This window comes from Protopterus annectens, chromosome 6.part1 (genome assembly GCF_019279795.1).
Source record: "Protopterus annectens isolate FY-2018-M chromosome 6.part1, PAN1.0, whole genome shotgun sequence".
Taxonomy (NCBI): domain Eukaryota; kingdom Metazoa; phylum Chordata; order Ceratodontiformes; family Protopteridae; genus Protopterus; species Protopterus annectens.
Genome location: NC_056738.1, coordinates 530827474 through 530846375, shown reverse-complemented (window position 1 = coordinate 530846375; position 18902 = coordinate 530827474). Strand labels below are relative to the sequence as shown.

The 18902-nt window shown below is 43.6% G+C and overlaps 1 protein-coding gene across 1 annotated transcript in view; it reads right to left on the bottom strand.

Annotated features, from left to right (window-relative positions):
- LOC122805670 (serine/threonine-protein kinase D3-like) overlaps positions 1–18902 on the bottom strand; it is a 1097474-nt gene that overhangs the window by 115950 nt on the left and 962622 nt on the right. The window contains exon 11 of the mRNA XM_044075994.1: positions 5733–5761. Coding sequence (XP_043931929.1) covers positions 5733–5761 — 29 coding nt within the window. The remainder of the gene's footprint in view (positions 1–5732; positions 5762–18902) is intronic.

Sequence of the window (18902 nt, the reverse complement as noted above, 5' to 3'; positions counted from 1 at the left end):
CCACCAGATTGGCTTCCTTTTTTTGGAGGATAGCGTCTTGGTTCTGTTTGGGATAGCATGATCCATGCATTCATGTAAGTGCTTATAGAGTGCATTTGTGTAGGATTCAGCAGTTGTACCTGTATTGTCCATCTGCATGGCTTTGGAGAAATTTTTTACTGTGGTTTCCTTAAAAGAGGGTGGGGGTGGGATGTGGATATCAAGGGTGATAAGATTATGGTTGGATCGGACCAATGAGGAGTTGACTTCAGGTGTGGAACACCGGTCACTCATGTTGGTAATGACTAGGTCTAGGATATTGTTGCCCCTGGTGGGGGTGTGGATAAGTTGATCTAGGGCATTGGAGTTTATGAATTCCAGAAAGCGTTGAGCTAAGGAATTGGTACATGATTAGTTTTCCCAGTTAATGGTGGGGTAGTTGAAGTCGCCCATTATTAGGGTGTTTGGTTGAACCCTAATATTTTCCAGTACATCAAGAAAAGAGGAGTGGGAATCCTGGGGCATGGTGGGGGATCTATAGCAAGCTACAATTTGGATTGTAGTTTTGCCCAGAGTTAGTTGCACTTGGATAACCTCGGATGCATTATGCTGAGCAGCTAGCCTGGAGGTGTGGTTATCCTTAATGAATATGGACACACCTCCGCCTTTGGTGTTTCCGTCCAGGTTACATGGCCAAAAAGTGTGGTATGAGTTAAAGCCTGGTAGTGCAGGGGTGCTCTCTGGAGCCTTGAACCAGGTCTCAGTCACTGCACAGATATCGATGTTCTCCATTTTAAGGAGTGCCTCGAGTGAGTGCATTTTGAGATTTAGACTTCTGGCATTGAGTAGCATTACCCTCAGTTTTTGCTTGCCTATTCCTGTTATGGTGGTGAATTTGTTATTTGAACCCTGCCTAAAAAAGGCACTATAGGGGCAGCAAGAGCCTTAGCCAGTATCCAGAATCCCAGGGGTGACAGGTGCAGGCCATCTGTGGCAAAACATTGTGGTCTGTCGACCATGACATCCCAAGCAGTCAGATACTGGATCCCCTTAGAATGACACCAGAAGCTTAGCCAATTGTTGAAGTCAATCATTTTGTCCTTGTACTGCGGTATCATTCTGGGCAATGGCAGAATGCTACTCAGGGCTAGGGTCATACCTGCCTGGGCTACAAGATCGGAGAGCTCTTCCATGTCTCTTTTCATGTAATCCAGGAAGGTACATCTCAGGTCATTCACACCAACATGGACAGTGACAGAGTCATATTTGTACTTGTTGTGGAGTGACTTGAGTGTGTGGGTTATGTGGCAGATCCTGGCATCCGACAGGCAGCTGACAGTAACCTTCTCCTTGTTTGGCCTGGTGAGTGGGACATCTGTGTGCCTGACTATAGAGTCACCTATGACTAGTGTGTTGGGTACGTTGTTTTGCCTCATTGGCTGTGGTTGAGTAGCACACTGGGTCTGTGGGCTATGTGTCATTTGGGTTGTGTTGGGGGATGGAGGTTGCTTGCGTTTCTGCTTTGGAGGTCTCTGTTTCTTAGACAGATTATTATTGAGAGCCTCCGTGAATGATTTTGTGTTACTACGTGTGGATTTTGGTGGTGTAGATTTAGTGAGACTATGTGATGAGTGTGGTGTGGTGCAAATGTTTACCTTCTCCTCATGACTGTCAAGTTCAGTCTTGGTTGGAGAGAGCTTTACCTCCAGTTTGGCTAGATAAGTGCATCTCTCACAGGTTGTAGTGTTGGGTGGTAGGAGGAGAGGGTTGTTTGTGTACATGAGGCAATTTCTACATTGCCTCAAGATGCCCAGATTCATCAGATAGACAGGAGAGAACACTGGGAGCTGACCCTTGGACATGCCTGAATAAAAAACTATTTTCCTCTAGATAAGTGAGGAAAGTGAGTACAAGAGCTGCTTTTCTCTAAGCAAGTGAGAAAAGTAAGTACAAAAACTGTTTTCCTCTAGGTAATGAGGAAGATTGAGTGCTACAGTAATTAATAGTTTATTTAGTGCTTACAAGTACTGAACAAGTGCTGAGCATGAATAAGTAAATTTAAGTGCTAAAACTAAGAATCTGTATCTGCTCTAGATGAGTTACAGGACAGAAACAAGTGCAAATGCAGGCTTTCACATCAGAAAGTTGAGAGAGCTGGAAGATTGCCCAAACGGCCAATAACTACAATTTCTGGGCCAGAACCACTCCTTATGTGGTAGACAGGTTACCTAGTGCTTACCACTCCCACTGATAAGCTAGAAGGCTTCCCCCCAGCACAGAAAGGTTTGGGGAGCTCAGAAGCTTACATACAGTCCTGGATACAGCAAATCTATATCTGGAACCCTAGTTACAGGAAAGGTAGGAAACAGGCTTACAGTTTTTTTTTACAGAAAAAGTAGCAAAAACAGTAGCAAAAATAATTCACATGCAATGCCAGCTAGCACACTTGAGTATGCAGCAATATTAGACCAAACACAGTTTAAAAATGCAATTAAATTAAAAAGGACTAAAAGCAAGTGCAGAAAGAGTTTATTAGGTAGAATGTGGTAAAGAGATGGGACTGGGGGAGTGTCCCAGATCATATCTACAGTGGTGCGGGCAACTGCAAAAGCCACCAAATTTAAACTACAAACCAAAAATAAGGTGGGACAAAACAGTTTCAACAGAGATCTAAGCAACAACTAATAGTACTTTAAAACCAAAAACAATATACTCAGCTCTGTATATTTGCCGATCAATCTCTCAGAACAGTGAGACAACAGTTTCAACAGAGATCTAAGCAACAGTTAACAAACTCTATAACCAAAAAAATATACTCAGCTCTGTATATTTGCAGATAGTCTGTAAGGCAGTCTCTCAGAACACAGGTTCCAGCAATTTGAATGCAGCTGTTACTATACCAAGTGAAGACACGGCAGAAAATTAGGGTGGGATGGGGAAAACAGTTTCAACAGAGATCTAAGCAACAACTAACAGTACAAACTTTAAAACCAAAAAAATATACTCAGCTCTGTATATTTGCTGATCAGTCTCTCAGAACAGTGAGACAACAGTTTCAACAGAGATCTAAGCAACAATTAACAAACTCTATAACCAAAAAAATATACTCGGCTCTGTATATTTGCAGATAGTCTGTAAGGCAGTCTCTTAGAACACAGGTTCCAGCAATTTGAATGCAGCTGTTACTATACCAACTGAAAACATGGCAGAAAATGGGGGGTGTGGTAGGGAAAACAGTTTCAACAGAGATCTAAACAACAACTAACAGTACAAATTTTAAAACCAAAAAATATACTCAGCTCTGGATACAGTCTCTCAGAACAGTGAGACAACAGTTTCAACAGAGATCTAAGCAACAAATCACAAACTCTATAATCAAAAAAATATACTCAGCTCTGTATATTTGCAGATAGTCTGTAAGGCAGTCTCTCAGTATAAACACACATACATAAAAAAATCTACTGCCAATCATTAGCAGACTGGAGTTCCACTGTGGCGACCCCTAACCTGGAAAAGCTAAAAGAAGAACATACATTCACAAACATACATACATTCACACACATGCCTGCATGTATGCATACATACATACATACACTCATGTATATACCAGATTTACTGCAACATGTTGACACATCGCAACCATGACATGATAGAATAATAAGATAATAAGATGTACAAGTGATGCTACACTATCCCTTGCTGTATGGTGGAAATATACACAGGTTACACATGTATTACCTAAATGAAAATATACAGTAATAACTAGTCTAACTAGCCTGATCTGCAAGGCCATAGAATGGATTATCATGGACCTCATTAACAAGGACATTTGGAACCTCCAAACACTTGACCCCACACAGTTTGGCTTCATCAAGGGGAGGTCATGTCTGCTAAATTTGGTCGACTCCTTTGAGACAGTCAGCAAAGCCATGGATGAGGGGAAGATGGTGCACACCACATGCCTTGACCTGGCTAAAGCCTTTGACACTATTCCCCACTCTGGCATAATAGATAAACTCTCTCAACTAGGCATCAATCCATATGTCAACAGATGGCTAGCAAACTGGCTCACTGATAGATCCCACCTAGTCAAAATAGGGGAAGCCACCTCAAGCAGTAAAACCGTAACAAGTGGCTTACCCCAGGGTTTGATCTTGGGGCCTCTGTTATTTGGGATATACTTTTCTGAGGTGCAGGCCAAAACCACTGGGCTATGGCTGACCAAGTTTGCAGATGACTGCAAGCTGGGTGGTTATCAATTCCCCTAGTGATGTGGACATCCTCCAAGAGGGTCTCACTCAGACAAATGACTGATGCCAGAAACATGGCCTCAAGCTGAATACCAAAAAATGCATCATCATCATCCCCTTTGGGGAGAGTGACGTCCCCACAAATTATCACATTAATAACAACGTCCTAAGCATGCAATCAGTTGTGAGGGATTTGGGCACCCAGGTTGATAGCAACCTTTCTTTTGACCAACATTTTGCTTCCGTTGTACGGAAAGCCTTCTACATGGCCCACCTCTTAAGTAAGGGTATCTCATCCAGGGACAGGGAGGTCATAACATCCATGTATTCTTTACTTATAAGGCCCATTATTAAGTACAACTCCCCTTTCATCATGTCCCTCGCAAAGAGGTTAGTCACCAGGAGAATCCAGGGCCTCAAACATCTACCATACACAGATAGGCTAATATCCCTATCTCTCTACTCAGTTGCATACAGACTCCTCATAGGTGACCTCTGTCTGGCATACAAAGCAATCACGGACCCCACCTTGATGGGACTTCTGCATATCCACAAGTCAAGTTCCACTCGAGTAACCCGCATGCATGACCTCAACTTGGTCTGTCACATCAACAAGACTTGCTGGCGGGACAGATTTGTGTCCCAGAGACTCCCCATCTATGGAATAGACTCCCTCTACACATTAAGCAGAGTACCTCTTTACCACTTTTTAAGCACAACCTGGATAACTGGATGGGAAACAGAGAATATACCCCTGGGATCCCACCCGTGTCCCTGCTGGACATGGGCATCTGGTGCAGATTTGTCTAAACATGGGCTTAACTTTTGGCTAGGCTTATAAGGGCCTGAGGGTCAATACCCTAGTAACCTCCTATGAGCCTATGATCCTAATAGTACATAAATAAAAACATATCATCTACACAAAAACATATATCAGTGCACTGAAAATTAGAGATACACCGCAAACAGTGGAGTCTGGAATTGGTAGTGTGCTAGGTAATGCATAAAATGAAGTAATAGCAGATGAAATTAAATACATGGTAGGAGAGAACAACAAATTTCATCTGCATAGTGTTTGTCTCGGCTTTTGTGCAGCTTTTTGTGAAGAATGAAGGGTCTGATAGATGTGCTTTTGCTGTAACCCAGCTATGCGTGGAGTATTGTGATTGACTCCTGCTCCCTGTGCTATAAGTATTAGAGGAGCATTGTTCTGCTATAATGACCACGGAAGTTTGTCTTTCTGCGGTACAAAGGATTTCTGCTATAATGACAAAGAGAGTCTGTCTTTCTGGGATCCAAAGGAGTCTAGATCAGCTCTACAGTGTGAAAAAGCCAAGACAGTAATTTATTTTCATCAACCAGTTCCATTATCTCAGGAAATACATTGAAAAACTTACTATGAATAAAACATTTATCAAAATTACATTAATGAAAGTTCCATTTTGTAATATTATTCAAGTTTATCTATACCTGCACAGTCTACTGACAATGAAGAAAACTTACCACGTTTGCCTGTGATTGTAAACTGGTACCTGCAGTTATAAAAACATAAAAATTACAATGAATAAAAATCATTATTTATGATTACAAGTTATATTACCATTCTTATAGTTATGATCATTACTGCTTATGTTGATATTGTTTTTATGTTCTCGAGCACATTTTTCTGAAATTAAAACTTAAATCCTGATATGAAGCATTTTGATAAGAATAAAACAAGCCAATGATTTTAATGATGTATGGGACAATGTGTAACTTTACATTTCTGATGAATCCCCCTGCGGTCTCTAACCAGACTAATCTCTATCTTAAAGTATTGTTTATTACTCATTTATTTATTATTGTAGAATATTCTTTATTATATTAAATGGGCAGGAATGGAAGCTGACCATTTTTATTGAAGTGCATTGACTTAAGTCCTTCATTTCACAGTTGCCACAGGAGCTTTTGTCTACTTGACTTGTTGCCCTGCCAGTCAGTTTAATGATGAGGTTAAAAATACATTTTTAAAACTATAATCAGTATTCTTAAAAGCAGTATGTGCATCCCAAGTTACACATGTGCCCAATCAAAGAGTAATGAACACTGCTGCTAAGTTCTCATGCAGGTTAAAGTTCACTTGGGAAGGGTATGCTTTAGATGCCCATATATGATGCTCCACAAAAGATCCATTAACAAAATCATTAAAAAATGTTGCAATGAATGGAAAAGTAAAGTAAAAGATGGCGTGTTGTTAAAACTGGGTGCATTTTGACACAGAGGACTCCCACAGAATATAATTCTTAATAGTATACTACCTTTACACAATCATATGAATTTTTGTAGGTTACCACAAACTCTTTCTTGGGGGGGGTGACCCATTCCTCCAATAACTCCAGTTATATGCTTTGTAATGAAGCATTTAGACATCACTGAGTGATAATATTGTACATCAAACACAAATGAAAGAAAGACTAGCAAAAAGGGAGAGACATTACATAAGTAATTATTTTACTGAATGCATTGTCCAGAAATGAAGCATGCTGAGATTATCCTGCCATTAAGAAGATGACAGTGAGACTGGTTATGCATCCGAAGCTGGTATAAGATGTGAATTCTACTCCTGTAATATAAAATAAGTATATGGTCTCAGTGATAGTACTTGGCCTATCGGCTGGATATGCAATGAGCTGTACAGAAATTCAACATCATTCTCTTTAGGAACTATTTATGCTTATGCATATCTTTGTAGTACCAAATGGCCAAATTGTGCATTCAGCCTTAGAAAATAAAAACACTGATTTTTTTTTATTGTATATTTGATACAAAGTGCAAATAAAATCATTTCCAAACCTCATTTTATTATAGCACCATGGGATATTTGTAAATTAGTCCTTACAATAAGAATGTTTCACCATAGGAGTTTTTAGTAATATGCTTAAAGCATACTTCACAAATGCAGTTATTTGCTTTAAGGGTACATCTTCCAAAAAAAAAAATTCTATTTGAAAGACTTGATTTTTAAGAACTCTGCCCTCTTCTTTAATCTGGGTGTGGCTACATAATGATGATGGAAACAAGAGAACAATAGACCTCAGTACATTTAAAGAGAATCCACCTGAAGGATTATACTACAACAAGGGATTGTATATTAGAACTGTTTGCAGCTCGACATATCAATGCATTGCGGGACATACATAAGTTAACTCTGAGAAACACATAAATATCTCATCACTCTGGTTCAAGAATGTAAATGATATGTAGATCTTGAAATAAAACAGAAAACAAAGCCACAGAATCCCAATGCTCAGAAATTAAAAATGCAGTTTGGCACAAACAAAGTTGCCCTGGACCCACGAGTAAAGTGTAGGGGGGGGTGGGGGTGGGGAAGAGCTAGGCTAGGGATTAAGGGATTGGCTAATCACTAGAGTCATGGCAATGTAGGTATTGAAGGGGGATTGGAGTAGTTAAGGAAGTGAGGTAAGGAAGGGTGGGACTCAGGATGGATTTAAGTGTAGGGAGCTAAAGGAAGTAGTTACATTTGGCATGAGCTGTGCAGTAACAGCTAGCTTACTCCCAGACCACCTGTAGGTATTGTGGATGCAGGTAGGCCTTGGATGGTAGGGAGAGAAGGGATTAGTTTAACTGAGTTAGTTCCCTCCTCTCCCTTTGGTGTTTCTCTGTTAGTAATTATTTAAGTTGGGGATGGAGCTTGGGAATATAGGTTGGGCTTGCTGACATGGAAGGTTACTGAGAGGAGAGTGTGTGTGGGTGAATGATTAGTGGGTAGTGTCTGTATGAGTGTGGTGCTTGGCTTACCTGGGTATTGGTGTGATTCTCTGGGGGTCTGGTAGGCATAGTGTTGTGGCAGGTGCTTCCTGGTGTCCTGTGGTGTCTCCTGTTGTTTCACGGTTGTTGAGGTGCTTGCTGATGGTCCGGTGGTGGCTCTGGTTAGGTAGTAGGGCCGGTCACGGGTGGTGAGGTCTTTATGGTCACCCAGTATCACCAAGGTTGCTCCTGGTCATCCTGGGGTCTCCGGGGGATTCGTTGTAGCCATGTGGGTAGGCCAGGCTCATCGTTGCCTCCTTCCTGATTGGACCATGTGGTCAGGTAGTAGCATGTGGGTAATCCAAAAAAAAAAGTGTTCCCTGGTGGTTGTGGTAGGCTGTGGGGGTCCAGTGCTGTAATCCAGTCTAGGTACGTCGAGTTCAGTGTCTGGTAGATCTTCTAGTGCTCCCTGGTGGGTTTGTGGGCTTCTGTGGCCTTTCTCCAGTCTCTGGTCTGTTCTCTGGTGATCATGGCAGGCTGTGGGGGTCCAACGCTGTAATCTGGTGTAGGTACATCATATTTGGTGCCCGGTGGATCCTCTAGTGCTCCCTGGTGGGTTTGTGGGCTGCTGTGGCCTTTCTCCGGTCTCCGATGTGTTCCCTTTGGTCAAAGTAGGCCGTGGGGGTCCAGCACTGTAATCCAGTCTAGGTATGTCGAGTCGGTATCCTGTGGATCCTCTAGTGCTCCCTGATGGGTTTGTCGGCTTCTGTGGTCTTTCTTTGGTCTCTGGTGTCATTTATTTGGTTTCCGCATGTGAGCGCAGTTGCTTTCGGCCTTTCCTTTCATGTGGTCATCCCCACTGGCTTCCCTCAGCATTGGTAGTGGTGGGGATTCCTTTTTGCTCTCCCTGGTGGTTTCTCAGGCAGCTCCTGCTGTTTTTTTCGGCTGTTCTGTCCGGGCGCCAGTTCGTGCATGCGCACTATAGATATTGGCCATTACCTCTCGTGGGGATAAGGATTTGTGGTCCAGAAGATAGAGGTAAGGGTTACAGGCTTCTTGGGGGTTGAATGGTGCTGGTGTCTGTATGGCTTAGGTGGGTAGAGGATAGGATTTTATATATATATATATATATATATATATATATATATATATATATATACGCATACACACCTGGTGGTGATACGGCAGGGGATGGTAGCCGTAGGGAAGTGTGTGGCTGAATGGGTGTGCAAAGGAAGGGTGAAGAGTGTGCTAGGGAGGGGTATATTTTATTTATGGAGGAAGTATAAGTGCATTAAATACTGATTAGAATGTATGCTTAGCAGGTAAGCTATGCAAGGGGTGGTTCTAGGCGGCAGACTATAGGTAAGTAGGGGAGTTGGTAGAGAGTGTGGAGCATAGGGCAAGGCAACATTATAGGGGTTGGGGGGAGTAGGATAGTCGGGTTTGTGGAACAGCGTTAACATTGTGTTCCTTTTTTACAGATGGCTAAGTTACCAGAATTGCGATAACATTGGCAGGCTATCATAGCCCAAGCGGAAGAATTATTCCAGGATGTGACGAGGTCCAAGGTGGAGCCAGAGCAAGCATCAGGTAGGAAGAGATGATGCCCTGTGATGAAGACTCCAGGCTGGGGGAAAAGGCAGCAGGCAGAGAAACAGACGGTTACAGTAGAGGCACCTGTTCCCAGTATGTCGCAAGGTGAAGGTGCAGGTAATGATATTAATTTATCAATGATTGGGGAACAAGGTAGTGAGGATGGCAAGGTGTAGGCGGTTGATGAGGTCTTGTTGGATGGGGGTATGGAAAGGGGAGAAACAGTGTCAGAGTGCAAAGGAGGTTGGTACAGGCAGCCAGGTGTGTGGGCAGACAGATGGCTGGAGTGGACCTGGGCTCTAAGGACAGCTTGACTGGCTCGGAGGTAGGATCAGATTATGGGCTGTGGCCAGTGGACTGGCTAGCTACTCAGGCACTGGGACAGGGCAATAGAGGGGATATTTTAACTCTGCACATTTCGGGGACGGTGAAAGAAAAAGTCTGGAAAGGTGAGTATGCGGATGTGTTTGAGCTGCTAGATGTGGAAGGGGTCCAGAGGTTAGTGGAAGCAGAGTCAGACACTAGCAAGGACTTGTTGGTGGCATTAGCAGAGCTGGGTAGGAAAAGGACAGGTAAGCTTAGACCCAGGACTTGGGAAAACTAGGTGGTTGGCTTTATTTCTTACATGGCAGTGCAGCTGGAGAAGGATGGAGCATTGGCTTTGCCCCTTTTGGGGTATTTTCTCACCATTCAGGAGGCACAAAATTTGAGTCCGGGGAATGCATGGTTGTGGCATGATGAGCAGTTACATAAATGGAAAGCAGTTGACTAGTCTCTGCGGTGGGAAGTGCATCATCCTGATATATGGCTGACTACAATGATGGACAGCTTTGGTGGGTTTAGGTTCATAGGTAAGTACTAGGCTATCTGCCCAAGGGCATCTATAAGCCTAGCCAGCATGTGTTGGCTTTCGCCGCCCCCCTTAGATTAGTTCCCTGTGCCTCGGTCCAGCAGAGCAACTGCAGTGATCCCCAGGGTAAATTTTCTGTTTCCCATCCACTCGTCAAGGTTTCTCTTGAAGAGTGTTAGTGAGGGGCTCTGCCGCGACTGCAGTGATCCCCAGGATAAATTTTCTGTTTCCCATCCACTCATCAAGGTTCCTCTTGAAGAGTGTTAGTGAGGGGCTCTGCCTAATGTAGATTGGAATCCTGTTCCAAAGCATGGGGAGTCTCTGGGACAGGATTCTATCCCTCCAGCATGACCTATTTATCCTTGTGGTGAGGTTTAGATCCATAGAGCATGTGGCTCTTGAGGATTTGTATTTTTTTTTTTTTTAGGTGGAACATGTCCATCAATTCTGGGTTGGACATGGCCTTGTATGTCAGGCAGAGATCACCTCTGAGTAAGCGGTATGCAACTGAGTACAGCTGGAGTTTCTTCAGTTGGGCTGCATAGGTCATCTGTTTGAGGCCAGTAATCCCCTTGGTGAGGTACTTCTGTGGTCTTTCCAGCTGTTGCAGGTGTCTTGTAAGGTACATCCCAAATGGGGCATTGTACTCTATGATGGGTCTGATTAGTTATGAGTAGAGGGGCATAATAACCTCTTTTGTTCTAGATGCGAACCCTTTTGTGATTAGGTGGGCCACATAGAAGGATTTTCTAATCACCTTGGCAATATGATTATCAAAGGAGAGATTATTATCTACTTGGGTCCCTGGATCCCTTATTACATTTTCTATATTTAGGAGACTACCAAGTATGTGGTAGATTATGGGTACTTTGTTCTTTCCAAAGGGGATGACCATGCACTTTTTGGCATTTAGCTTGAGGCCATGATTTTGACACCAGGTATCCGTCTCAGTGAGACCCTTCTGGAGGATGTCTGTATCAGCTGGAGAGTCAATTATGGCCCCCAGTTTGCAGTCATCTGCAAACTTGATCAGCCATAGTCCTCCTGTGCTTGCCTGTATCTCTGAGAAGTATATACCGAACAGGAGGGGTCCCAGGACTGAGCCCTGAGGGATGACACTTGTAACTGGTTTAGAGTTGGACATAGAGCTTGCAACTCTCACCATGTAGGTTCTATCCGTGCCAATTGGCAACCAATCTCGTGACGTAGGGGTTTATGTTCAGGCTGGTGAGCTTGTCTATAATACCAGAATGGGGAATGGTGTAGAAAGTCTTTGTGATGTCTAGGTAGGCTGTGTGGACCTCCTTTCCCTCATCTAAAGCCTTGGTAACTGTCTTAAAGAAGTCCACCAGGTTTAGGAGGCATGATCTGCCCTTAACAAAATCAAAATGGGTAGGGTCCAATGTTTGAAGGTTCCCAATGTCTCTGTTAATGAATTCCATGATGATGCACTCCATAGCCTTCCAGATCAAGCTAGTCAGGCTTATAGGGCAATAGTTCCTGGGGTCCGTTGTGGCTCCACCTTTCTGGAGCGGGATTACTGTTGCTGTGCACCACTCTATGGGTACATAGCCTGTAGAGAGGCTGAGTTTGAACAGTGTGTTTAGGTGAGGGGTTAATTCATTTTGGAGATCATGTAAGATGCAGCCTGGGACACCGTCTGGTCCCACTGAAGCTGTATTTTTGGCTTTGGATAGGGCTGTTTTAACCTGTGTGCCAGTGGTTGCCATGGCTCTACATTCTTCTTGTTTGGTTATGGGCTCTTTAGGGGGTGAGAGGGGGGGGGTGAAGTTTGCACTAAAACTGTCTGCTAGAATGCTGGCAATATCAGTTTAATAGGAGGATGAGCGTGGGTGAGGCAGGTGGGGTGTGTTGGTCATTTAACAATGGTACTTGTTCATGGGTTGGGTGCAAATTTGCACACACTTGCTTAAGATGTGGAGGAAATCATTCCGTGGCTTACTGTGGACGGCAGGGTTTTGGTTCATGGAACAACACTGGTATGGGCCGAGAGGGAGATTTTCTTTCCTCTCAAGGATTACAGACAGCTCAAGGTAGGGGCAATTTTTGTGGACACAGGGGACTGGGACCCTTTAGAGGTAATATGGGGAGGGGTGCCTTTCCCCATTAAGTTGGTGGTATTGGAGGATATGCTTTGCCAGTGTCCTGATTTCGTTCTTAAGACTTAGGTCATTCAAGGGTTTCAACGGGGATTTCTTATTAAGTCCACGGTGGGGTTGGGGGGGTTGTAAGACCCTCCGTTCAGTGCAAGGGAAAGAGGACATTTTGGAAGAGGGGTAGGTAAGGAGTGTAAGGTGTTTGTGGAGTCCATTTGATATGCCGCCTTTTGTTAGCTATGAGGTGTCACCATTGGGGTTTGTGCCGAAGAAACGGCCTGGGGAGTTTAGATTGATTCATCATCTTTCATTTCCAGAAGGGAGGTCAGTGAATGATTTTATTAGGGACAAAGAAGTTAGGGTGCGTTACACATCTTTGGACAATGCAGTGCCGGTGATCAGGGAATTTCGGGAGCCGTGGTTGGTTAAGGTTGACATTGAATTGGCTTTCTGTTTGTTGCCCATTAGGAGGGAGGATTGGCTATTGTTGGGGATGAAGGTAGGCAGTAAGTACTATTTTGACACTGCCATGCCGATGGGTTGTTCCGTGGCATGTGCGACATTTGAGAAATTTAGTACCCTTTTACATTGGATTTGGAATCAGAGGGTGGGAATGCAGAAGGCGGTGCATTACTTGGATGATTGCTTGTTAGTTGGGGAAGGGAGGGTGGGGGCTCAACAGGGGTTGCAGCAATTTACCAGTATGTGTAAGGAACTGGGTGTACCTTTGGCACAGCACAAGATGGAAGGTCCAGCAAGAGCACTGGAGTTACTGGGGTTAATGGTAGATGTGGAACGGGGATTGTTTCGTCTACCCCAGGATAAGATAGAGAGGCTGCAGTCAGCTATATGGGGGGGGGTGGTGTTGGACAAGAATATGATTCGGGTTGGTTCAGTCATGGAACTGTTGAGTCTTCTGAACTTTGCCTGTCGAGCGATACATCCAGATCAGATGTTTTGCAGGGTGTTGGCTTATATGCTAAAAGGGGGTAGGAGCAAACATCACTGGGTTAGGGTGACCAGGTTAGTGCAGGAGGATTTGAAGTTGTGAGATGGTTTTGTGCAACAATTTAATGGGATTTCCTTTTGGCAATCGGATTGGGTGGGTCAGGAAGAACTTCAGTTGTTTACAGATGCAGCGGGCAGTATCAGCATGGGGGCTTACTTTGAGGGAAGATGGTTGCAGCGCAATGGCCTCCAGATTGGAATGAGGAATGGAGGCATGATGTCACATTTTTAGAACTGATACTGATATGGGCAGCTTCGCTGGTGTGGAAGGAGCAGTTGAGGAACAAGCAGGTAGTTTTTCTTTCGGATAATATGGCTGTGGTGAAGGTGTTACAAAAGAAGACAGCTAGGGCAGAATTGCTGTTGAGGATATTGCAGAAGTTGGTATTGCAGAGCCTGTTAATAAATTTTTCTTTTACAGCGGTACATGTGCCTGGTGTTAAGAATGATATTGCTGATAGTTTGTCCCGCTTTCAGTTTTGCAGGTTTCGAGGGTTGGCTCCGGGGGAGGTCGAGGTGCCAGAAACACTGCCGGATGAGGTGTGGAATCTTGGGACAGGATAGTCAGGCATCTGGTGCAGCATTCCTGGGCTTCTTCTATGAAGAAGGCATATGGTAGGGCTCTTTTTGATTTTAATCAATTTGTTTCGTGATTGCCAGATGAGGAAAGGGTATGGTCAGGGGAATTATTGTTAAGATATGTGGCTAGTGCTTGGGAGAAAGGTAAAGCTTTGCAGACAGTTAAAGTGGATCTGGCAGCTATTAGCAATTTTGCTAAGTTGGGGGGGTTGCAAGATTTTATGAAGTCCTGGACATTAGAACGTATGTTGATAGTGTGGGGGAGGGTGATGGTGGAGCGTAGGGATACACGGTTGCCAATTACAAGGAGAATATAGAAGATTTTGTTACAGGGTTTAGGATTATTACATGGTGGGTCACTGGATTATTTTATGTGGGGCACTCTCTGCACGTGGTTATATTTTGGCACTTTCAGGGCATCGGAATTGTTAGGTTCCTTATGTTGTAAGGATGTTATAGTGGCTGAGAGGGAGGTCAGCATCGTAATACAAAAAAGCAAGATGGATCAGTTGGGTAGTGGATGTACAATGGTGCTCAAACAGACAGGAACCTTCGCCTTTGCCCATTAACTTGGATTACAGAATGTAGGAGTAGGAGGTTGAGGTGTTCAGAGAGGTTGGTGTTTTGTTCAAAGGATGGCAGGGTAATTTCCATTAGTAGGTTTATTACTTTAATTAGGAGGATTTTGGGTTGCATGGAATTTCCGGCTAAGAAGTTTGCAGCTCATTCTTTCAGAATTGGGAGGGCTTCAGATTTGGCTAGACAGGGTAGTTCAACTGAGGTTATTAAAAGGGCGGGCAGGTGGTCCTCAAATGCCTCTTTATCTTATATTAGATAGTAGTGTTTGTGATTATTAGGTTCATAGGTAGGTACTAGGCTAGCTGCCTGAAGGCATTTATAAGCCTAGCCGGAATGTGTTGGCTTTTGCCGCCCCCTTAGATTAGTTCCCTGTGCCTCTGTACAGCACAGCCATTGAAGTGATATTTGGGGTAAACTTTCTGTTTCCCATCCACTCATCAAGGTTTCTCTTGAAGAGGGTTAGTGAGGAGCTCTGCCTAATGTAGACTGGAATCTTGTTCCAGAGCATGGGAAGTCTCTGGGACAGGAATCTATCCCTCCAGCACGTCCTATTTATTGTTGTGGTGAGGTTTAGATCCCTGTAGCATGTGGCTTGAGGGGATAAGATTTTCTTTAGGTGGAGCATGTCCATCAGTTCTTTGTTGGACATGGCCTTGTATGTCAGGCAGAGATCACCTCTGAGTAGGAGGTATGCAACCTAGTACAGCTGGAGTTTCTTCAGTCGAGCTGCATAGGGCATCTGCTTGAGGCCAGTGATCCTCTTGGTGAGGTACTTCTTTGAGCAACTGCCAGTATCAGAAGTGAATGGTTTGAGTGCTTAAGTTGAAAGTTTGTCTAGTTCCAAGGGCAAAATTGAAGAGTAGACTTTGTGGAGCCAGGAATAGTTATACCCTAGCTAATCGGCGTGCAAAACCATGCAAATGCGGGTTTTATAGCAGGGAAATGAAAGAGATAGAAATTAGCCCAAAATGGCCAATAAACTACTAATTTCTGGGCTGAAACCACTCCTCCAGGGAGAGATAGGCTGCTCAAAGCTCCCTCTCTCACAGTGAACAGAGAAACTTCCTTCTATCCAAGTAAGGTATGGGCAAACACAGAAACTTGTAACAGCCCTGAATTCAGCACTAACCTGAAAACTGGACTATACTAGCTAAAAAGGTGGGAAGACAAGTATTTTTTGGGGGGGTTGTTTTTTTTCAGAAAATAAAGCAGATACAATAAAAAAAACACTTTAAATGCACAGAAATGGCTATCACACTTGAGTGTGTAGCCTACAACAGTTAAACAGGTATTTTAAACACTAAAACAACTTTGTTATTAACATTTTTCTTTTTCATTTAGGGAAGTGTATATTCATTTTGGGCCATTCATAAATCCACTGGGCTGAGAAGCATGCTTTAATCAGGGAGGATGGAAGTAATTTGGGTTTATCTTATTTAGGATGCTCTGTGTTTTGGCATGGGGTTAGGGGTATGCATTGGGATAGGCTGATGTTTGAATTTCAGAAGGCTAAATCACGGATAGGGTGTCCTGATATAATAATAATTCATTTGGGAGGTAATGACTTGGGTATTTTGGCTAAGAGGTGTTTAGCGGAGATTATTTTGCAAGATTTGTGGAGACTACAGGATAGGTACCCGCATATGCAATTTTTGGTCGGAGTTGATTCCACGATTGTGCTGAAGGGAGGCATGCAGTTATAAAGCAATTGAAAGGGCCAGGAGGTTTGTTAACCATACATTGGAGGGGCAGCTAAGAAAATCATCAATACATATCATTCAACATGGGGACTTTGGACAAGGAGAGGTAGGTTGGTATCATACGGATGGAGTTCATCTGAATGAAATTGGTTTGGATTTGTTTAATTTGCATATCAAGCTGTTTCTAAAAGAGATGCTGCAGGTTAAGGTTTAGGAGGGGGAACAGCCTGGGATCAGGCTGGTGGTGGAGAAGAGGGACAGGATTGTCCTCTTCTGTTCCCCCTCTAAGGATGTGGTTTGATTTGGCCAATAGTTTTGTGTGGTGGAAGATGAGCAGGTATGTTGCCTATTATTTGTGTGGGGGCTGGTGAGCAGGTACCCTGCCCCGGTGGAGGATGTTTTAGGGTGAGCAGGTACGCTGCCCTGAGGTGTAATCGACCAGGGTTACGCTGCCCTGAGGATCACTGTGGCTGAAGGCAATTGATGTTGTTTATATGTTTAAAGTTCATGTATGATAATATATAATAAAGGTCGTCAAATGACTTTGTGTGTTTAGAGTGGTTTGTTCAAAGGGGGGCTTGGACAAATGCAGTCTGGCACAAACAAAGTTGTCCTGGACCCATGAGTAAAGTGTAGGGGCAGGGGGGGGGTGGAGGGGAAGAGCTAGGCTGAGGATTAAGGGATTAGCTAATCACTAGGGTCATGGCAATGTAGGTATTGAAGGGGGATTGGAGTAGTTAAGGAAGTGAGGTAAGGAAGGGTGGGACTCAGGATGGGTTTAAGTGTAGGGAGCTAAAGGAAGTAGTTACATTTGGTGTGAGTTGTTCCCTCTCACCCTCCCTTTTTTGGTGGAGGAAGATTTGGTTGGTTGGAGCGGAGAAGAGGGAAAGGATTGTCCTTTTCTGTTCCCCATCTAAGGATGTGGTTTGATTGGGCCAATGGTTTTGTGTGGTGGAAGGTGAGCAGGTACGTTGCCTATTATTTGTTGGGGGGGGGGTGAGCAGGTACGCTGCCCCAGTAGAGGAAGTTTCAGGATGAGCAGGTACACTGCCCTGAGGTGCAATCGAGCAGGGTGAGTTGTTATGCTGCCCTGAGGATCGTTGTGGCTGAAGGCACCTGAAGTTGTTTATATGTTTGAAGTTCATGTATGATAATATATAATAAAGGTCGTCAAATGGCTTTGTGTGTTTAGAGTGGTTTGTTCAAAGGGGGACCGGGACAACTACCCTTAGCAAATTAAAACCTTTGTCAAATTACTGCAACTCTAAATCTACAACAGTTAGAGTCACAAAAAATTAATCATATGGCTACAACTTTTTTTACCTGAAATATTAAAACACAACCACAAACCTCTTTTGTCAGGGCTCAGAACTCACCCACAAACATTCACTTACTTAATACTTATTAAATTTGTTTATTTATGTTTTTGGATTGGTCCATAAACTTTTCAGAGCTGTTGCAAGTGTGGGGTCAAGGGGACAGCTGTCCATGCACAAGGGGTTAGGGAGAATGATTGGCATTGTAGAACAGAAGCTGATTGGTCCCTGCAAGCAGCACCAGTCATGTATCAATGTTTATGGTTGCTGAAATTATTACTGAAACTACTTAAAGGGGTTCAACAACTTTTTGAGTTGTTGTGTTATGTACTGGGGCAAGGATCTAGTACAGCTCTTTGCTACAGTTAGTGAAATAAATTTGAAAAGTGTAGCAAAAATCTGTTATGCAGATACATAACTCTCTGTTCATGTTAATGTAGAAGTGTAGGGGTCTACAATGTGATACAGCAAAGAGGTGTCACGTATACATATAACAACTCTTCACTTAGCCAGGACCGTAAAATAATCCATTGTACAAGAACACTTTCCTGTGATGCACAAAAGACTGGAAATAAAGTTCAGGATGATACAAGGTCCTTCCTTACATGACAACATGAATAAGCCATAAGGCAAAAAATAAAAAGTGAAAAAGCTTATACACAACAGTTCTCTGTCATTCTGTATAAGAAACCACATTGTAAAGTGAAAACTATACAGTGAAACATTAATTTATCAGTATATTCCACCTACCGCTACAGACATAATTTTACATTTTAACAGGTCCAACTGTTTAATATCCCTCATCTTTATATGCATATAATTAAATCACTAAAAAGGTTTTATTGTCTAGGTGCAGATCTTCTTCTTCATTCAGCTTTTCCCGGTTAGGGGTCGCCACAGCGGATCACCTTGTCTGCTCATGATTGGCAGTGGAGTTTTATGGTGTCGAGTTGCCAGCCCGGCGCCCAACCTTCCACAGAAGGCACACACACACACACACACACACACACACTCACACCTAGGGCCAATTTAGAGTGTCCAATCCACCTGCAGCATGTCTTTGGGATGTGGGAGGAAACCGGAGCACTCAGAGGAAACCCACGCAACCACAGGGAGGACATGCAGACTCCGCACAGAAGGCACCCCAGCGTCTAGGTGCAGATCAAATATAGAAAATGCTA